This window comes from Poecilia mexicana, unplaced genomic scaffold, assembly GCF_051168715.1.
Source record: "Poecilia mexicana isolate PSO_F unplaced genomic scaffold, ASM5116871v1 scaffold_4, whole genome shotgun sequence".
Taxonomy (NCBI): Eukaryota; Metazoa; Chordata; class Actinopteri; order Cyprinodontiformes; family Poeciliidae; genus Poecilia; species Poecilia mexicana.
Genome location: NW_028263373.1, coordinates 15,596,811 through 15,616,349, shown reverse-complemented (window position 1 = coordinate 15,616,349; position 19,539 = coordinate 15,596,811). Strand labels below are relative to the sequence as shown.

Here is a 19,539-nt window from a genome sequence, read left to right as displayed (position 1 = left end):
CATCCTCCTATTTATTTTTTTTTATATATACATATATATATATATATATATATATATATATATATATATATATATATATATATATTATTATTATTATTATTATTTATTTTTTTCATGATTGCATTTGTTCAGAATGTGTCCTTTCACTAAAATCCACAGAGAGGAGCACTTTGAATATGCCAAGTCACATATTTATTTATTCTCAAAATGTCAACATCCTCTGCAGAGCCCTCTCTGTGAACTGTGAACAAATACTGATGGGATCCAAGCTCTCAACAACAGTGCCAGTTAGGTTTTAAGACTTGGAAACCAGCGCCCTCTAGCGTTCGTATTCTAAACCACACCCATAAGTTCATGACTCAGATTATAGTTATAATTAACGCAACAACAACAAAAAGAAAATCGTCATTAAATTGATGGGTATTTTAATGTAACGCTCGCTATCTCCTATACTATAGTATGAAATCACTTTGACAACATAATAAAAGCTTTGATTAATTTCTGTGCACAGAGCATGGAGCCGCAATTGGACTGAACATTTCCATTGTTCTCCTATCAGCTCCTCTCAGATGGGTTTTAATGTGGATCCTGTAGTCAACCTAATGAGGCTTGCTACAATTACAGAGGGAGTGGCAGTAAAAAAAAAAAGGGGGGGCAGTCAATCTCGCCTCCTCCAAATGACCAGATCAGTCAGTCTCAGATGTTCTCCACCCGGCCGATGTCGCCTGCTGAACTTTTATCAACGCAAGGTCAGGCTGCCATGATCTGTTACCTAACCACAAGGTGATGTGCATCTTGCCCTCGGCGAGACAGATTTCTCTGTCATCTATATAGCCCTTTGGATTTAAGAGATGAAAATAGGAACATATTGTTGTCGTTATTATTAGGCTCATCCCGCTCTGCTTTTGATGGCGATGCCTTTGCTTGCAATTCAACACCATCTGGCTAAGTCTGTGCAGTCGGGAGCTGGAAGCTGTTGGAACAACCAGTCTTCATTCCGAATGCAATCATTGGTTTTGGCACGTTGACATAACCCATTTGTTATGAGAGTGCCCAGTTAATGAGTTCCACTTAATCTTAATCTCATGTCATCTATTCCCAGAGTTATATGACTAGTTTTAGAAAAGAAAAAAAATAAATATTCTGAAAATTATGCTGATATATGTAAGTCAAAAGGTCCACTTTTTGTGCATTTGCAAAAGATCAATATGCGCCTTTGTTGGCAGTGAACTTTCAGGGTATCCGTATCTTGTTTGTTGTACTCCAACAAACAAACAGTCCTGTTGGGTCATACTATCAGACAAACACGTTGGGTCATGGAGGCCTGGCAAACATTTAATCTGGTCTTTATGCAACCCTTCAGAAATTAGCACTTAGGATTCATTTTTGCAGATCCAAATGTCAATAATATATTTAGATGAAAAGCGGATCTGATAACAAAAAGTTTAAATCTGCTAAACTGGCAGGTAAAGTAGGACAGCTAACAAAAAAACAACAACATTCATATTGTTTTTCTGTTATTCATTTGGGTTGTGCACAGATTGTTGTTCAGAGCTTGAATCTCATGAGGTTAATTATGTTTTGTAAACTGAGTGTCATATAAATTGATTCCCTTTTCAATCAAAATAAAAATATTTGAAAGGGCTGTGGCGTATACTGTATGCAACATTTTAAGATTTCATCTTAGGTATTTCCAACAATTTCATCATCTCCAGTGATCTTTGTTCAACTCTATATTGTTGTAAGACACTTGTTAACTAGCCTGTAGTCCAGACGGTGTAAAAGTCGGATTTCACTGATTTCGAGTCAAATCACAAAATGACTGCAAAAGAAACAAAATTGTTGCAATACATTTAATAGTTAATTAATCAATTCTTCAGAAAATATGTTCAGTAACATGCTCTTTAATACACACTGATCATTTGAAAACTGATGACAGTCTGGTAATAGGCTCAGAATGCTGGTTTTGGCTGCAGTTGTTTGTCCACAATGGTACATCAGGCATCTGGCTGCCATCTGGGCTCTGCAGTTTTTCTGCAAGAAAAACAGATTTTATGAGAACAACAAAACTGATTCTTGGTATTAATCTTTCCTCATCTGCTTTTAAGAGGAAACTCAGAGATACACATACAATTACACAGGCACGATTTCATAAAAAAAAAGGCAAGAAAGGCTGTGAAAAGTGTTCACTGAAAGTTAGCTAAGATTACTTACATGTTTTCACGCTTACATGAATTTAATATTCTGTTGAGCTTGTCATGTTACAATAAAGCCACTCGCTGTTCCACTGGACTGGATATGACATAGCTTTGTTGTACACTGTATACTTTACAAACACAAGAAAACATAATCCATGTAAATGAATATTTAGATGTGATATAAGGATGTACATTTAATGGACACAAAGAGTTAAGTTGAAACATTTAATGGTACCTCTGGTAGTTTAATCTCCACATCAACGCTGTCTGTCCAGGCAGCAAGAACGGATGCGGACACTTCCTTCTCTGGATTTCTCTCATTTTTCTGGGAGAAGCCATAAAGTAATGCCACACCAGGGATGTACCGTTCAATTCTAGAAAAGGCAGATTAAGCAATAAGAATTAGTTCACTTATATGTGAAAATGCAATATTCCTCCATAGATATTGTCACAATGGAACCACTGAAGTGAAATTTGTACCAGATGTAATCAGAGTAATCCACCCCCAAAAATGACAGCATATTAAACTAATAATGAAGACATGTGAATATCTTCATTATTAGAATCACACAGAAAATATTGTGCTGGAAAATGTATTTTGAAAGAGAAAAGGACATCATAAATCATTACAAAAGGACTGCGTTGGCAGTGAAATTTCAAGATGCGAACGTCACAATGTCAGGTTATTTTCTTAGCATATGTTAGAGACTGGTTTCCATATATCTGAATGGAAGAGGAATGATGAAATGTGCCAGTACTTTCTTGATGAGAATGCGAAGATGGAACATGTGCTAGACAATGATATCAAGTACATAATCAATGAACTCTCGACTCGGAGGAGGAAAATAAAGCTGTGATTGTAGCGGAGTAAAGCTTCTTCTCAAACAAGACGGAGGCTCGTATTTCCTTTACTGAACCCTTTTGTTCAGTATTTATTGAAGAGGAAAAAAAGGGCTTCAGCCGATAAAAACAGAACAACAGCAACAACAACTGCTCGTAACCAAGCAATAAAATCAACAAAGCAAGATAGTGACTAAACAGTAACAGATCCTTAAGCATTCTTCAAAATAAAAGACTTCCTCTATTCAAATAAATCATGTCTTACACTGAAATATATTTCACTTCGCCTTTGTAATTGTATACAATCATATTCAATATAATAATAATAATCATCATGTAAATTATGCTTAACATATAATTGTAATCAGTCACTTATCATGCAAATATACTGAACAACATAAGTGTAAAAAAGTCACAACATCCTCCCACCCGATGAACAACTGTTCATCTGTGTAGGATTTACCTTTCATTTAAGATACTTCTAAAGGGTAGAATAACTGAATAGGCCTGCGTAACAAGCCACCAGTCGAAGTACGAACATTGCATGAACGTATGAGACCATCCCTGCCTGGGAAGACCTCTACAATTCTACCCATTTTCCAGTTCTTAGCTAAAGGTCTGTGCATCCACAAGAACCTGACAGCATCTCTGTCCTTTTCTGCTAGTGAGATTTGAAGAAAGGCCTTAGTTATATCAGCAGTAAATGCTATCTTGTGCAATCTGAACTTTATGAGCACATCTAGCAGGTTTGGGTTCAGGTTAGGTCCAGTGTACAGACAATCGTTGAGGGATGGACTGTTTGTCTCATGTGAGGATGCATCAAATACCACTCTAAGTTTGGTAGTGGCCTTTTCTTCTCTTATTACAGCATGATGAGGCATGTAATATTTCACAGTCTGTTGATTCATTTCTGGTTTTCCATCTGCAACCTCCTCACAGATACCATTTTGAAGATAGTCTTCTATTACATCGTTGTATCTGGCAAATAAATTTACATCAGTCTTCAGCTTTCTCGTTAGATTCTCAAAGCGTTTCTTCGCTACCCTGAAGTTGTCTGGAAGCTGGTCTTTGTCACATTGCCAGGGTAACTCAACTTGGTACCTTCCGTCTTCAAATGTTGTTGTTTGTTCAAAACGTTGCATAATTTCTGAGTCCTCTGGGCTTTCTGACTGTTTATTTACAATACCCAGGGACTCCACCTCCCAGAATGCATGCAACTGATTAGACAGCTGGGTGTCTTCGTTCAAACTAATGTGCATACACGTGGTGTCTGTAACACTGGAGGTAGTCACTGGTCCCTGTAAAGCCCATCCAAAGAGGGTTTCAACTGCCACTAATGAATCTGTAACCCTTTGGACCTTTCCAGTAACAGCCTGCCAGTAGTAATCTGCTCCAATTAACATCTGCAACTCTTGTTCATTAGCACCCTCTAGTGGAAAGTCTCCAAGCTGCAGTCCTCCTTTCTTAATCTCTGCTTGAATGGGCTCAGTTGGTACCTTTATTACAGCGGTGCACACCTCGGGGGTCTCTACAGCATCTATTTCGATTTTCCGTTCAGCGTTCCACACATTTTCAAGTTGAACTCTCACTATGTTGCGTTTTTCCACTACAGGACTGGTGGAGCCAAAAACATGGAGTTTTAGTGTCTCTTGCCTCACAACTTGCAGTCCTAGGGCTCGGACAATGTCTCTGTGCACAAAACTACGCTGGCTACCTCCATCTAACAGACAGCGAGATATTCTTTTTTCTTTTGGTCCTACAGCCCATGCCTTAACCGTTTGGAGCAATACTGTGTTCTGAGTATTTGTCTCCACTTTGACTGGGCTGGTCAACGAAGACAACACAGCTTCTGCATTTCCACTATTACTTGTACTGTCGACTTCTGGTTTAGCTTCAGATTGTTCACAAACTGACAAGTGGTGTTTTCGATTGCACTGTCTGCACAAAATCTTCACTCTGCAGTATTTCGCAATATGTTTCGGGCCCAGGCAGACAAAACACCGTCCAAGCCTTTTCAGTTTCTCCCTGCGTGCACTTATTGTAAAACCAGGACAGTTCTCTGGTTTGTGGTCATTACCGTCACAAAACACACAGGTTTGTGGCACGACGCTGGCTGTGTGCAAAGCAGTCGCTGATGGAATGCTCCACTTTCTAGGTTGATCACAGGTATAGGATGGCTTACCCACATGCTTGTGTTGTGGGCTCGGGCTCTTCAATGTGTGACCTGGTCTGGTCAGCAGAAGCGCCCGTTCTCTGCTTTGCACTTCATTTTGCAGAAACTGAATCAATTCTGGGACTTTCCATTCGTTAGTTGAGTTTTGTTGCCGTGTATAAGTAAGTGCTATGTCTTCTGGAATAAGCTGTAGCAACACTGGACATAGGAGACAGCCGTAAGTATCACTTTGCACTCCAAGAGACTCCAAGCTGCGTATCTGGATCTCACATTCATCATAAAGGTGCCTCAAAGCTGCAACATCAGATGATCTTCTCACAGGTGTCAAGTTCAGCAATTTAGACATATGAGCACTTATCACAATATCCTTCCTTCCAAAACGATTCTGGAGCAACTCTATTGCAGCATCATAGTTGACATCTGTCATTGTCAGTCCTGCAATAGTCCGAGCAGCTGCTCCATTTAGGTAAGATCTCAGGTAAGTGAACTTGTCTGTCTTACTTAGTCCATCATTTCTGTGAATGGCTGATTCATACTGTGACCAGAATTCCTGCCATTGGCTTATTTCTCCATCATACTTGATTATCGTTAGTTTGGGCAGTTTAACCGTCTGTTTGGATTGTGATGAAAATGAGCCGTTGTTCACTTCACTCACATGCGCTCTTAGGGTGTCTGTAGCGGTCTCCTGCAATCCAATAACGTTGGTGGTGCGAACCTTCCAAATGAGAATCCGGTCCGTGTAATCCTGTGAATTCGTTATCTCAGTGTCCAAGTCTTCAATTGACGTTTCATCTTCTATGCTCTTGTCCAAATCCAATAAAATTTCCTCCTTAGAAGATAAAACTGCCAGGAACTCACGCAGTCTATCCATATCGGGACTCTCTTTGCCCACCTCATCCTCTAGTCGAGTTAACAGCTTCGTCGTTGCTGTTCGGATAGTCGACCGTTTCCTCTTTAACCGCTCCAGTCCTTCCGTCATGTTGGCTGCTAAACTGAGCCTTAGCTTCACTTCGTTCAGAAAAATCAAAAAAATTCTTATTCCCGGGTTTCGGCACCAAAAATGTAGCGGAGTAAAGCTTCTTCTCAAACAAGACGGAGGCTCGTATTTCCTTTACTGAACCCTTTTGTTCAGTATTTATTGAAGAGGAAAAAAAGGGCTTCAGCCGATAAAAACAGAACAACAGCAACAACAACTGCTCGTAACCAAGCAATAAAATCAACAAAGCAAGATAGTGACTAAACAGTAACAGATCCTTAAGCATTCTTCAAAATAAAAGACTTCCTCTATTCAAATAAATCATGTCTTACACTGAAATATATTTCACTTCGCCTTTGTAATTGTATACAATCATATTCAATATAATAATAATAATCATCATGTAAATTATGCTTAACATATAATTGTAATCAGTCACTTATCATGCAAATATACTGAACAACATAAGTGTAAAAAAGTCACAACAGTGATAATGGCCCTGTCAAGCCAGCAAAAATCAAATATCAGAGTGAACACAAGATGGTTCCAGACCCTTCAAGAATTAAAGAAAATCTGTTCGGAATGACTAAACATCACACTAGAAAAATAAGTGTTAGTATTTTTACTCTATATTCCTCAGATGCCATTAAGAAACTTTGCTTCATACAAATATCCCATAGGTATCTGTATACGGGTCCAGTGCCTATAGTCACATTATTCTTAATACCTTTCTCATCTGTTTTGTTTGGTTACTTACTTTGAAAGTATATAGTGTGAAGTTCATGTCAGTACCCTCATTTTAAATATATTCACCGAGAAACAGAATTTGTTCAATTCATTATTTTTCCCTCTCTGAGTCATACTGATTATGCATTCATCGTAACACAACATATTCTCTTTCTTTACTGATGCATTCCTTTAAAAATCACCTTTTGCCAAGCTCAGTCATGTACTCTGAAATCCTGCTCCATTTTACTTTGGCCTTGAGATCTGGCTTGGAACCATTGACATATTCAACAGCGGCTTCCATTGACATGTCATAGGCCTGGCAATTATCGCCCCATGTGATGTGTGCCTACAACAAGGCAAGAAAGTGATAATGATAAATAAATAAAAAACAAACTGCACAAACCAGATAACAGATTTTAAAATGTCAATAAATCAAAAGGTCAAAAAAGGATCCGTTATTCCTTTTTTTCTTACCAACCTTTGCCTCAGCATCCAGACTGGTATCAACACACATCTTCCAGTTGGTGTTCCCTTCAACTTGGGACACAATTAGTTGGGCATTTTTAATGTTTGCCTCAGGTGTAAAGTACATAACTGAATCGTAACCCTCAGCCTTCTGGTTCTCACTAATGGCAAAAGCTTTGAAGTTGAAGACGGCTTGAGTTGCCGAGCTCTGGGGATAAGAAATGAGTACAAAAACATGTAACTGCTGCTTGATAGACGCAGAATATTCATCATTGCAAACACTAAAATAAAATTAATGTATGCTGTATGACACCTAGGCTGTGACATATAAAAGCTAATAAAAAAGGTCAACCCAGGCCTCTTCCATAATTTTAAGTTATGGAAGAGGCAAAAGCACAGCTCAGATATTTTCCTTCATACGCTTTCTCAGCTTAAACTGTAGAAGCCGTACTTCCAGGAGGATGGTGTGGTTTCTGTCTCTGTCTCTTTCAGATGAGTCTGAAGATAGATCAGTTTGCTGTGTTGCTTCCTGTAAACACAATTTTAGAACAGTTTGACAATTTGATGGGATCACCCACCAGAACAGGTGCTGTGATAATAACATTGCGCGTGTTGCCAAATACCTTGGAAAGCCTCCTCACGGTCTCAAGCAGTTGGCGTGCACTCATCGGATGTTTGCTGGGACCAACGTCAAGCTCAAAGTGGATTTTCTCAACAGCTTTTGTTGTCTGAGCTAATAGAAGGGCAGAGATTTCATTAGCATAGAGGGTTAAAAAATTGTCTCGAAATAAAGTGAATATAGTAGCACTAGATTTGTTTTCGTGGAGATGATAGCTTGGATGTAGCTTTGACAAATCCTGTAAGAATCTATTTTAAAGATAAAAGGAAAAGCAAAATATTGTTTTGATTGACGTATAGTTTGGTTGCTAAGGTGAAGCATGTTGCAAGCTGAGAGGAAGAGGAATAGGTTGTTTAGGGTTTCTTTCATATTCAATGCAGAAAATGGTTTCAAGGGAAGACCCCAAGAGCCCATGTTACCACATGCTTTACGTTGTTCTAAGAATGTAGTTGCTGTTGTGTTTTTGCACCAAATGGCAAAGATGTTCAGAATTCTGCTGTTTCAGGCCCAAGTCAAATCTTAAGTCTTTTGCTCAAGCCAGTATCAAATCTAAAGTCTCCAATGAACGATAAACATTTTTTTTTTTCAAAAAATCCAAAACTCTACATTCAGGTCACTTTTTAGTTACTTCATCAAATTTAGTTGTAAGGCTCTAAATTCAAATAACCACTCCTTACAACGAAGGATAAGGACCTCCATTTCTGAACGTGCAACACGTTGCAGCAGCAGAAGGCCACACTGGGTGTCTTTCCTGTCAGCTAAGAACACAAGACTGAAATTTCAATTCACGGAGGCTCATCAAAGTTACAGACACTGTTTTAAGTCGATCCACATTCTATCCTCAGTTAATCCTTACAGGGTTGTGATGGTGCCAGAGGCTCCTTCCAGTGCTAAACCGGAGAGAAGCATGGTACGAACAACAGCACTAACAACTGTACTACTGTGCCGCTTCTTGTTGAATTTATACAACAGAGAAATAAAGCAGTTAGTGTATATTACTACATACAATCTGTTGATGTAGTTTTACAAAGACATGCTCATCTTTTGTTCATTAGCATTTTATTATTTGCTTAAGGAACGCTATCAGCTGCTAAAATTGAAACATTGTTCGTCTTAGCAAGATCTGTACTTAAAAATACTGAACGTGCTAGATTCTATAATTGCCTGCACAGATGACTACCACATGACAAAAACTGGTAAATTGCTTATTAAGCAAATATTAAACTTCTTGATTTCTAACTTCCTGGAGCACCTAGCTTCTCTGGATTACCAAGCCTTGCTTGTGTGTAAACAAACGCAATAAGTGTAGATTTTTTTCAGCCGCAACTTTCATTTCAGGTTTCCTCTATAGTGTAATTACGTCAATATAACTTATTTTTAGAGCCTCTGCAAACAAGTGTTCTTTGTTAATTCTTGTAAAATGTTTCTGATGATTTAAGCTTCTGCATCATTCCTCCACCCACAGGGAGCAGAGTTTCATGAATGTGATACAATATTTTATTATTTGGAACGTGAATAGAGAGATCAAACAGAAAAACAAACAAACAAAAAATGTGCATTATTTTACCTAACTATTGATAAACATCCATGATGTTCCCCAAACCATATTTGCATTTTTAAAAACACTTACAACATACATCTTGCATACCTGGAATTATTCTGAATGCCATTTCGCTGTATCCAAGGAAATAGTACAGTGGGTACTCCTCTTGGTAATACTGCCGCTTTAACTTGTACTCCATGCAGAAACCCACTCCGTAAATGTTGTATTCATAGCACATTTTGGAAGAAGGATACCAGATGTAGGGTTTTAATACCTGCTAGAGCAAAAAAAAAAAAAAAATCAATCCACACAACATGAATCTGTTTGTACTGATATGAATGATTCTTATTTCAATGAATGTATCTGCTGTGACTCAAGCCGTACGTCAGGACTGGGGGCTTCAGAGGGGGACATCATTGGAGTCATTTTGCCTGCATCTGGCTCTTCAATGTTCCTCGACACTGCATACAAATCTGATCTGTTTAAAACAATGTAAAAGTTTTACTTCAGGATGGTGATAATTTTTTTTTTGAATAAGCAAATGTTGATTGAATTTCAAGTTTTGCATCGCAAAACAATTATAATGCAAAATATAACCAATGGAATTTGTAAATCAAGTCATAATTATGGTTTATAATTATGTGTAAAAAAAAACAAAAACAAAAAAAAACATATATATATATATATATATATATATATATATATATATATATATATATATATATATATATATATATATATATTATGTTGGTTATATTATTAAATTCAGTCAATCAATTTATCATCATGCAAAATTACCTAATCGACAGAAGTTCAATTTCCTCTTTGCTAGGGGGGAAATCAAGCTCAAATTTCTTTCCTGGCATATTTATCTTGGCAGATAACTTCCATGGTACAGCTAAGGGCCTCTTAATCTTTAACTCTGAGCCACTCTGGAAGAACTTCGTGTTGGTCCCATAGAAAACCCAAAAGTCCTTGGTGGAACTGAAAAAAAAGACATTTAACATAACATAATGTAAGTGTCAACAACTATGGCATTGTTTGTACTGGCAACACACAGGCACAAGCATACCTCATATGAAGTGCTACCATTTCTGTTTTACTTTAAGCATAATTACCCAGCGTATCCATCCGTTTCCACTGTAGTTTCAGAATTCAAGAGCTGCGCAATGTTTTCAGTGAGAGGGGGATTAACTGTAACTTTAGCTAGAAAAAAAAATAAAAAATAGGTTATCGGAAGTGTTTAGATTATTTTTAAATTCTAGTTATTTGTGTCATTCATGCATCACATGATGATTTTATCATTATTTTTATTTTTTCACCTTTAAAGTTGCATGCAGTGATTGTATTATAGTATTTGCTGATCTCCACCGGGAGGCCCAGGGATGTGGCTTCGAAGTAACGAGCCTCCAAGACCAAAAATGCCCGTGTGTAGTCCCATGAGACTCCTCTCTGTAAGCTCTCCATCATAGCCCACAAAGGACTTGATTTCCCTGCAGCAGGACTGAAGGCCTGAAACAACAAAAAGAATCGCAAGGCATTGTCGACTTCACCATCTATTACATTTTTTTTTTCATAAACTACAGCGGGACAAATTATGAATCGGCTCTGTTTCTTACAGTGATGATGTTTCGGAGGGTGTCTTTGCTCAAGTCAGCGAAGAACCACTCTTGCCCTGTAATACGCGAATAAACTGAAAGGACTGGTTTATCATTGTCCAGCCTCTCCCACTGTTGAAGCTGAAAATGAAAAAGTGTATTGATTACCACATGTAAACACACACACACACACGCACACACACACACGCCCACACACTTAAAATGTGATGTTTGAACTATCTGCCGCCAAAAATTGTAGAAAAATCTATCCTTCTAAATTAAAAAAAAACAAAAAAAAAAAAACAGGAAAGGTTGGCCAAAAAAATTATATGCAGCCATATATTTGAATAGTTATTATTGATAGTGTCAAACTTGAATGGGATTGCTGTGTTTTACCTACTGAAGTAATGATATGCTTAAAATTACAGGAGAATGGATGAAGCTGTTAATTAACAACTTAATTAACTAGATAATTATTATGTCTTGTGTGACTGCTGTTATTTTCATTATCTGTTAAGTTCAGAAGAGGTTTTTTGATTGCAGAAGAAAAACTTTCGTAGACAACCTCCTGACCTTGCCAGGTTCTTGGGAAGAAAATCAGCAGTATTCAGGCTAAAACCAAGGCACTCTGAGGCTGTTTGGTACCAGCAGAAACTCATGATTCTGATTTCCATTATAACTTCCCTCTTACATTCAAGTTAAATGTTAGAACTTAGAATATATTTGAACCTCCAGGTTCCTACTCATTTTCAGACCTAAATTCAGTAGAATAAGTACTTTAGCTGTTCTTTTACTTGTGATTTTTTATAGATATAATACTGAAAAGGAAGTTTTTATCGTTCAAACTGATATTGAAACGTACTGAGATTGATTTGTAAACAATAGTATACATTTATTATGTTGCTCAGCTTTACTACGCTAGCTAAGTGTGTGTTTTGTGGGAAACTGCCTGATATGCCACTCACCACTCTGAAAATAGCCATCAGGTCACTCATACTAAAGTCTCCTTTAAATCCAGGAATGCTATCTCCAAACAGATCCTTTATTCCATCTGCACGGATACCCAACTACATGACAGGAAAGACAGAGGATTACTTTTTTTTCTTATGAGAGAAATGTCCAATCATAATGCATGTATGTGCAGTTATGCTTAATACTTTACCTCCAGTAACTCAATAATTCGACCAATGATGTGGATTTTCTCACTTGACACAAGCTCTGAGGGAATGATGTTGCTTGCATTTCTTAGCATGAATAATTCAGATGTCACTCCAGTTAGCCATCTATCTGTATTGAAAAAAACATATACATCTTCAGGAAAGGTTTTTGGAATGACTTTTTAACAAAAGTGTCACTGTCCTTTTCCAACATACCATCGAACCAGTCTGCATGCTTTGCTTTGCTGCAAAAATAACTGAGACGGCCAAATCTGGGCGCAAGGATTTTCACAGCCAAGCTGGAGGCAATCGAACTATTGGAAAGATTTTTTTTTTTTTTTAAATTTACATTTAACACAAAATTTCCAATCAAACAACAAGTTTAATTTATTGATCAACTCACAGATAGTGATTGTCTGGAGTCCTGGAGCTGGCGAGACCATGCAAGTAAGAGTACGCAAAACTTGCAACCTGAAGGTCTGTTTCTTCTAGCAGACGAGCTGTCACGGTGGACACAAGAGCCATCGAAGGCTTAGTCCTTAAAAGGATCTTGAAGGCATGCATGCGAACCTCAGATGGAACGTGCTTCTGCAGAAATATGGTCAGGGTGACGTCTTGGACCTGGAAGGAAAAATTAATTTTAAAATGAATTACTTAATGACAAAGCTACTGCAAACTTATTAAGACAGAGAGTTTTTTGTTCCATTGTTGTGTTAGGGATACTTTTAGTTTTGTTTTCACTGAGCGGTACATCGGGGGTCGGTACGATTCGACGTGCTGTTTTATGGTCCAGAACATTTCTGGATGCATATGGACTCTCACTGAGAAGGTGGGGATAAAATAAAACACCTATTGTGGCAACGTACTGGTACAATGACAAATGTGACGCATTGGTATCTCTCATGCTTGTTGCATTAAGTTTTTCCATTCCCCAATAAATGGACTTCGTGATGTGATGCCAGTAGCTCCACCCTAACTATATCGTACCTTTGTCTTATGGGGAACTGATGGAGGTCCTGGAATGATGCGATACAGGTTGGTGGTATGGAAACAGAAAAAGAAAGCATACCAATCCACCATGTAGTTTAATGGGAAGGCATTAATGGGAAGGGTTGGCCAATAAAGTTCATAGCTGTCATAAGAAAACCTTTTTAGCATGATTTTTGTGTGCGATACTCTTTCCATTTTCAGATGACAGATTGAAAAGCATTCCATGAAATACTAAAAGTTTAGAATTTTGTTTCATTACCAAACATCATTTTCATCACATTTGGTTTGTCCCTTGCTCTGAAGACTTCACTAAAGAAGTGTATTCACACTAAGATTACGTAGATTACATTTTGAATCCATTTTGTAATTTCCTTTGGCCTGCAGCAAGATTTGTTGTATAGACTGAAGATTAAAGCATTCTATTCTATTCTATTCTATTCTATTCTATTCTATTCTATTCTATTCTATTCTATTCTATACCATGTCACTGAGATGACTTTGTAAGGCATTTGGATTTCACCAAATATGTTATGTTATGTTATGTTATGTTATGTTATGTTATGTTCTTACACTGTGAGGGTCTCTGGTCGTCATGAGTCTCATCGCCTGGACAGCTTCATTCTGCACCCGAAGAGGCAGATCCAGAGGAGTGACAGCCACCCCAGGAAGGAAACGCATGATGGTTTTTATGCTCCCAGGGTGCCCTGCATTTCCCAGAGCTTTCAGAGCGAGAAGCATTTCTTCTTTGTTGCCACTCCTCAGAGCCTCTGTCGCCATGTCCATCAGGGGCTAGTGCAAATGTAACACACGTTTGGCTTATGGTTTTCAGATGGTTATCATTCACTTTCAAATTTCAGAAAAAGAAAAGGTGCTAATGTTGCTAAGCCTTAGTGAAGCTCTCTTCACTTATCATAGGATGAATATTTGTATCTACTTATGATGTGTATTTCCAAATGAATTTTGATTCCTTATGAGTTTTGTACCTGAGCAGCAGTAACTAGACATGGCACATAATACACACAGTACTTGTTCACCAGGGAGCCATAGGAAAGTGCCACAGTGTGCCACAGATAGGTGTTAGATTTACTGAATGGCAGCTTAAGGAAGACCTGCAAAATGTAGAAAGAAGGACATTTTTACATTAACTTTTCCAGAATGTTTATAGTTGATTTAAAGAGTATTAAGTTCTAAGAAAATTTTAATAGCGTTACTCACTTTAGCCATTTCAATAAGGTTAGGTGTGACCTGAAGATGATGAAAAGCCATCAAGATGGTATGCATAGCTTCAAAAGGAGTCAAATCGTTTGCTTTAAATCTGGTCTCCATGAAATTCAGAACTTTGACATCGGCAGTTTCAACGATTGAGTCCAAAAACCAACGCCTGAAAAGTACAATTATAATAATTTGAAGAAGTCAATACTTACAGTAAAGTCTGCCTTAAAATTGAGAATTTTTACATTAATTCATAAATGGAGAATACAACTGTCCACCTTCATTTTCATTGTACTGATATGATACTGGTATTTTGTTGGATGACAAGAAAAATGCATGCTGACAAGAAGCATACTGTGACCATAAAAATGACGTAGAACAGAAAGTTTACTTTGAAGCCACTTTGGACTTCAAACAAAAGCCCAAAGTGGCTGTGATGTGAGTGTGATGTTATAAAATGTCATTGTCCATTAACTATTCACCTATCTTTTCCCTGTTGGCTGTATATCCACAATTGGTTAGGAGAAAATACTGATTCAACAGAGAAACCTAAACATCCTCTCCCCAGAGAAACTGGATTATCCCAAGGTGTTCTGCCAGCAATAATTTCAGGACCATCTATTAGTCATTTGGCCCTCAGTGGAACATGCACTAGATACATCCTAATTAGAACCATGAACTCTCTCATGCCCCTTCCCTTTGATACAGAGAAACAGGAATTCTACTACAAGCCCCCCTCTGAAGGACCAGATCCTATCTCTAATGCAGAGAGCAACCTCCTCATGGAGGAAGCTAATTTCTAAAGCTTGTATCCAAGGTCTCATTTTTTTTGTCATGATCCCAATTTCTAGACCATATGTGAGGGTTAGAATGTGAATTGACTGGTGAATTAAGAGAGTTTATATTTAGCTGAGCTGTTCTGGATTACTCCAGACAAGTTCTCAAAAGGATAATCCATCGCCTGTTCTATAAAAGTTTAAGCTCGTGTTTGTACAAAATGCTCACCTATACTTGGGATTTTCAGCTAATTGCTTCCACATGTTTTCCAGTCCTTCATAGGGTATTACTCGCATGAGATGGTACAGCTTCATAGAGTCCTCAGTGGTGGCATTATCAATATGGCCACTATTTGCCTCACTCAAGCGCTTGATCAATTCCATAGCCTGTAAAAGGGCATAGAAGTTATATTTTGTGCAGTTAATTAAAAAAAAAGTTGTAAAATGTAATTTATTGACTATAATATTGCATAACACAGAACCAAGCATATCACCTTTGGTACTGGGTTATCTAGGTTCTGCATCATCATTGGAATATTAATGTTCACATCCTCAAACTTGTAGACAATGTTGCCTTTGATTTCCAATGGTCCATATGTTCTTGCTCTGTGTGTGTCGTTCACACTAAGCAGCACCAAGTTCTTCCTGCCAGAGTAAATTTTTAATACATTATATTTATATTGCAGGTATTTAAAATATATATATATATATATATATATATCTGCACCTACATTGCTTCCATCTTAAAACTGCCACCCTTCACAATGAAAGCACTGAAGTGCTGTTGCTCAAACCCGTGAGCTGTGGTGATGAGACCTCCCTCTGGTGTTGGCTTGATGGTGTAATTATACTTCATGGTTGACATGACAGATTCTCCTCTCTAGATTGATGTAACAAAGAGACTCAAGCAGAGCTGAGACAGACCCATTTGACTTACAACTGCAGAGAAGGCTAAAGTGAGAAAAGGATAAAAAACCTCTTTGGATAGTTTGTCCGCCATAGCAGTTGCCATTCCTCTGTGCATTGCTGCCTTTTCCTTGCAGTTTGTCACATCCACAACCTTAGTGATGATCCAATCCTTTGTCTCCTCATTTTCTTCAATAGCATAGTTGCTCTCACAATTGCCATGGATTCCAATCTGTACACAAAGTCAAAATCTCTGACATCAATTAGACCATTACCCATCATCAATGGAATAGAGTTAGTCTTTTCAAAATGGTTTACCTCTTTCAGCTCATAGATGTTCTGTGTCGTCTTCACAGTCAGCTGGAAAAAACTAAGTATACCTCTAATAATGTTGACGACAGTAGTGGAAACCTTAGCAGATGCACGGATGTCACTAACGTGTCCTTTGGTGTACAGAAACATGAATGGTTGGGCAAGCTCAGAAGTAAGACGTTTGGTAACTTTCGGGGAGGGTACATAGTCATCTTTGCCTTCAAAGCCATTGTACTCAGCAAATGCCAACTCGGAGACCTTTGAACCAAAATCAAACAAGAAAGTCTGTTATGCTTGGATCACATGCGTGAGCCATGGCGACAAGAAAAGTGCCACAATGGTAACATTGATGAGAAATCTGTAGCCTAAAATGTGAAATGGCATCCCGTATTAATACAAGAATAAACCTGAGCATCTTTCTAGTCCATGTCCACGATCATCACACCATACATATTGCTGATTCAAACATAAAATGGAAAATCAATTTCTAAAATGACTATTGGGTTTCTAAAGAGGTGTGGAAAATCGGAAGACCAGCAACCTAACCATAGACATGCATCATCCTTAATTAGTTGACTAACTACTACTTTTCAGAGAACATAAATCTCTGTAAAGCTATCCAAGCAGTAGTAGCCTATTGTACGCTTTATTATGAACTGCACTGCTATATCCTTGTGTAAGTTGGCTCTGCTATAAGCGTCAAAATAAGCAAAAAAAAAAAGTCAAAAAGTAGCCAAAGTCCAAAGGAAGACAAATTATTTGAACTATTGTGAATTTAACATCCATCCATCCATCCATCCATATATTGTATCACCCCACTTATCCAATACCAGACCATTATGCATGCTGTCTTTCTCTCTCACCTGAAGTAGGAATTGTTGTGGGGATGCACCGGTGATTGTGGCCTTGCAGGTAATTCTGACCCCAGACTCTGCCAGGTTTGCCTTCCCAAGTCCAAATTTTACCTCTCCTTCATATTTGTACTCATAGGTTTTCTTTGGGTCCAGGGAGATATCTGGAAGATGTTTTCAACATTAAGCTTAATAACATTCTAATTTGTAAAGCACTTTGTGAAATTTTTATAATACAATTCGATACAAAAAAAAAAAAAAAGACTCACCGTATCGCAGGTTTTGGCTTGCTGAAAGGTTAAAAATGAAACAAACAAAATTTTAATTTTTGTAAAGAAAACTGTCACACAATGCTGATTTTAGGTCAGCATGCTGTGTGCAATGAAAGAGCCTGCAGAATGAAGTGTTATGGATTTGTCAAATTATTTTCTACAGGATGCAAAAAATACCTTGAATAAATACATATAATACTAAATATCTAAATGCATATGCCTTGGATTAAAATCAGTATTAAAAATTTCTCTGCTTTAAATGATAAGGAATTTAGCCCTTCCTTACTTTATCTTCTACAAATATATATATATTTTTAGAAGTTTGAAATAGTCATTTAAATGAGAAAATTCTGAATTTATACTAAGCATAGGAATTACATGAAGAATTGACTATATATTAGCTTTAACACCAGCACATAAATTGTCTGACAATCCAGCCACATTGGTTAAATTAGTGAATGAAAACCTACTAGCCAAAGCCGCAAGGCAGCAGAGAAGTAGACCTCGCATGGTGAGAGAGGAGTGGAGACCGTTTCACCTGGCCCTCTAAATATGTGCAGCAGTTTCATTGCACATTCAGCCTTGAGGTCAGATCACATGCATGGATACCCGACTTTGGGTAAACATTTGTTTTCTGATGTTAGGCCACATCGGCCTGTGACATTGTCAGAGTGACACGAACAACAGATCAAAGACTGTGGTCACCGAACTTTTTTCTTTTTTACAAGGTAATAACTATTCCAAAGGTAACACAGAATTAAAGAAATTGCACATCTGGGTGGGGGGGGGGAATTAACAGCAGCTACCACTCAAACCATCACAAGGTTTCCAAAGCAAAGCTCTATCTGCAAAACAGTAACAATTTCCAAAAGTCAAAGGGCAATGCCTTCTTATTCCGTAAAGTAAAAATCTTTTGTTAGATTAATGCAGTGACCACATGCTTTACAGAAAATAAAAAAAAAAAATGCCTTCCACCTACTTTTAGTACATGTCTTAATCAAAAATCCTCTTTCGAAACTATTTAATCAAAAAAGCAATGCTGTGTCTCTCTCCTCTTAATGCCAGCTCTGAAAATCTGTCTTGGATTCAAGAGCGCCCAAAAAATGCTCCTCAATAAAATGTATTTTCAGGGTGATGAAATCAAGCAGCAATCACGTCAAATGTTTAGTCTTGCTCACTTTCAGAATGGCATTCTGTCAAAGCAACACTATTGTGTAATCGTGTTCAAACAACTACCTGGGTTATCAAAGCCTTTTCTTTCCCAGGCATCATTTTAAGTCGTCAACTTGTGTCACATTTTATTTTAACCCCTCCTGTTATGTTTGTTTCTGAGGTATAGCAATAATGTTCGTGGGTCAATTTGACCCAACCAAAAAACTCCTCCAAAACATTTTTGTATCTGATTATTAACTCCAATACTAACCATTTCAATCAATATTTGTGCAATGATGGTTTTTTTATTTTATTTCTCACAAATAAAGGATCGATGACGACAACTTACTCATGTACTCATTTGGACATAAAAAAATGGAATTTACATTTTTTAGAATAATTTCTTTGAAATTGATCTTTTGTACATTTCTTTATATTACATTTTGATTTTTTTTTTTTTTTTTTTTTTTTTCCAATGGGTGATCTTTATAATTGAACTTTGGACACATATCCTGTTCAGGGTCAAATTGACCTGCTGATTAAAATAAAGATAAATGAGTCATGAAGAAAGTATTTATGTTTTCCCTCCATTTCTGCTGCGTGTCCACTCAGTGTGGGTGGAGTTTTGCCACGGGAACAGAAAAGGTTCCCGTCAAAAGTTGTCTGAACATCTGCTGTCTCGCAGTTTCCTAGTGAAGTAAAGAGAATAGTGAGAAAATGGGTTTGTGTGTGTGCATGTATGCGTGTGTGTGTGTGTGTGTGTGTGTGTG

The 19,539-nt window shown here is 37.6% G+C and overlaps 1 protein-coding gene across 2 annotated transcripts; it reads right to left on the bottom strand.

Moving 5' to 3' along the window:
* Positions 1 to 1,839: 1,839 nt before the first annotated feature.
* On the bottom strand, positions 1,840 to 18,174 carry vtg3 (vitellogenin 3, phosvitinless). 2 transcript variants are annotated; one of them, XM_014996753.2, is made up of 28 exons: positions 18,088 to 18,174; positions 17,615 to 17,635; positions 17,358 to 17,509; positions 16,501 to 16,752; positions 16,253 to 16,414; positions 16,008 to 16,156; positions 15,771 to 15,921; positions 15,506 to 15,663; positions 14,504 to 14,669; positions 14,272 to 14,397; positions 13,859 to 14,077; positions 12,702 to 12,919; positions 12,515 to 12,612; positions 12,304 to 12,428; positions 12,107 to 12,208; positions 11,163 to 11,282; positions 10,866 to 11,055; positions 10,662 to 10,749; positions 10,342 to 10,527; positions 9,928 to 10,021; positions 9,649 to 9,820; positions 8,005 to 8,114; positions 7,833 to 7,910; positions 7,395 to 7,589; positions 7,117 to 7,262; positions 2,434 to 2,572; positions 2,215 to 2,326; positions 1,840 to 2,034 (listed from the first exon to the last, which is right to left on the bottom strand). In XM_014996753.2, the coding sequence occupies exons 1-27, from the start codon at positions 18,125 to 18,127 to the stop codon at positions 2,237 to 2,239; spliced, it is 3,747 nt and encodes a 1,248-aa protein (XP_014852239.2). In that variant the 5' UTR covers positions 18,128 to 18,174; the 3' UTR covers positions 1,840 to 2,034; positions 2,215 to 2,236. The 2 variants fall into 2 exon arrangements, with proteins under 2 accessions (XP_014852239.2, XP_014852240.2); XM_014996754.2 differs by having other exon boundaries at positions 9,649 to 9,817.
* Positions 18,175 to 19,539: the final 1,365 nt, after the last annotated feature.

What these genes read in the sequence shown, in the direction of transcription:
- vtg3 (XM_014996753.2), bottom strand. Translation starts at nt 18,127, where the DNA reads ATGCGAGGTCTACTTCTCTGCTGCCTTGCGGCTTTGGCTA. An exon ending in GAATTATTGAGTTACTGGAG is followed by an intron (nt 12,209 to 12,303) that starts GTAAAGTATTAA and finishes CCTGTCATGTAG; the next exon opens with TTGGGTATCCGTGCAGATGG. An exon ending in TGGAGATTAAACTACCAGAG is followed by an intron (nt 2,327 to 2,433) that starts GTACCATTAAAT and finishes GTGTTTGTAAAG; the next exon opens with TATACAGTGTACAACAAAGC.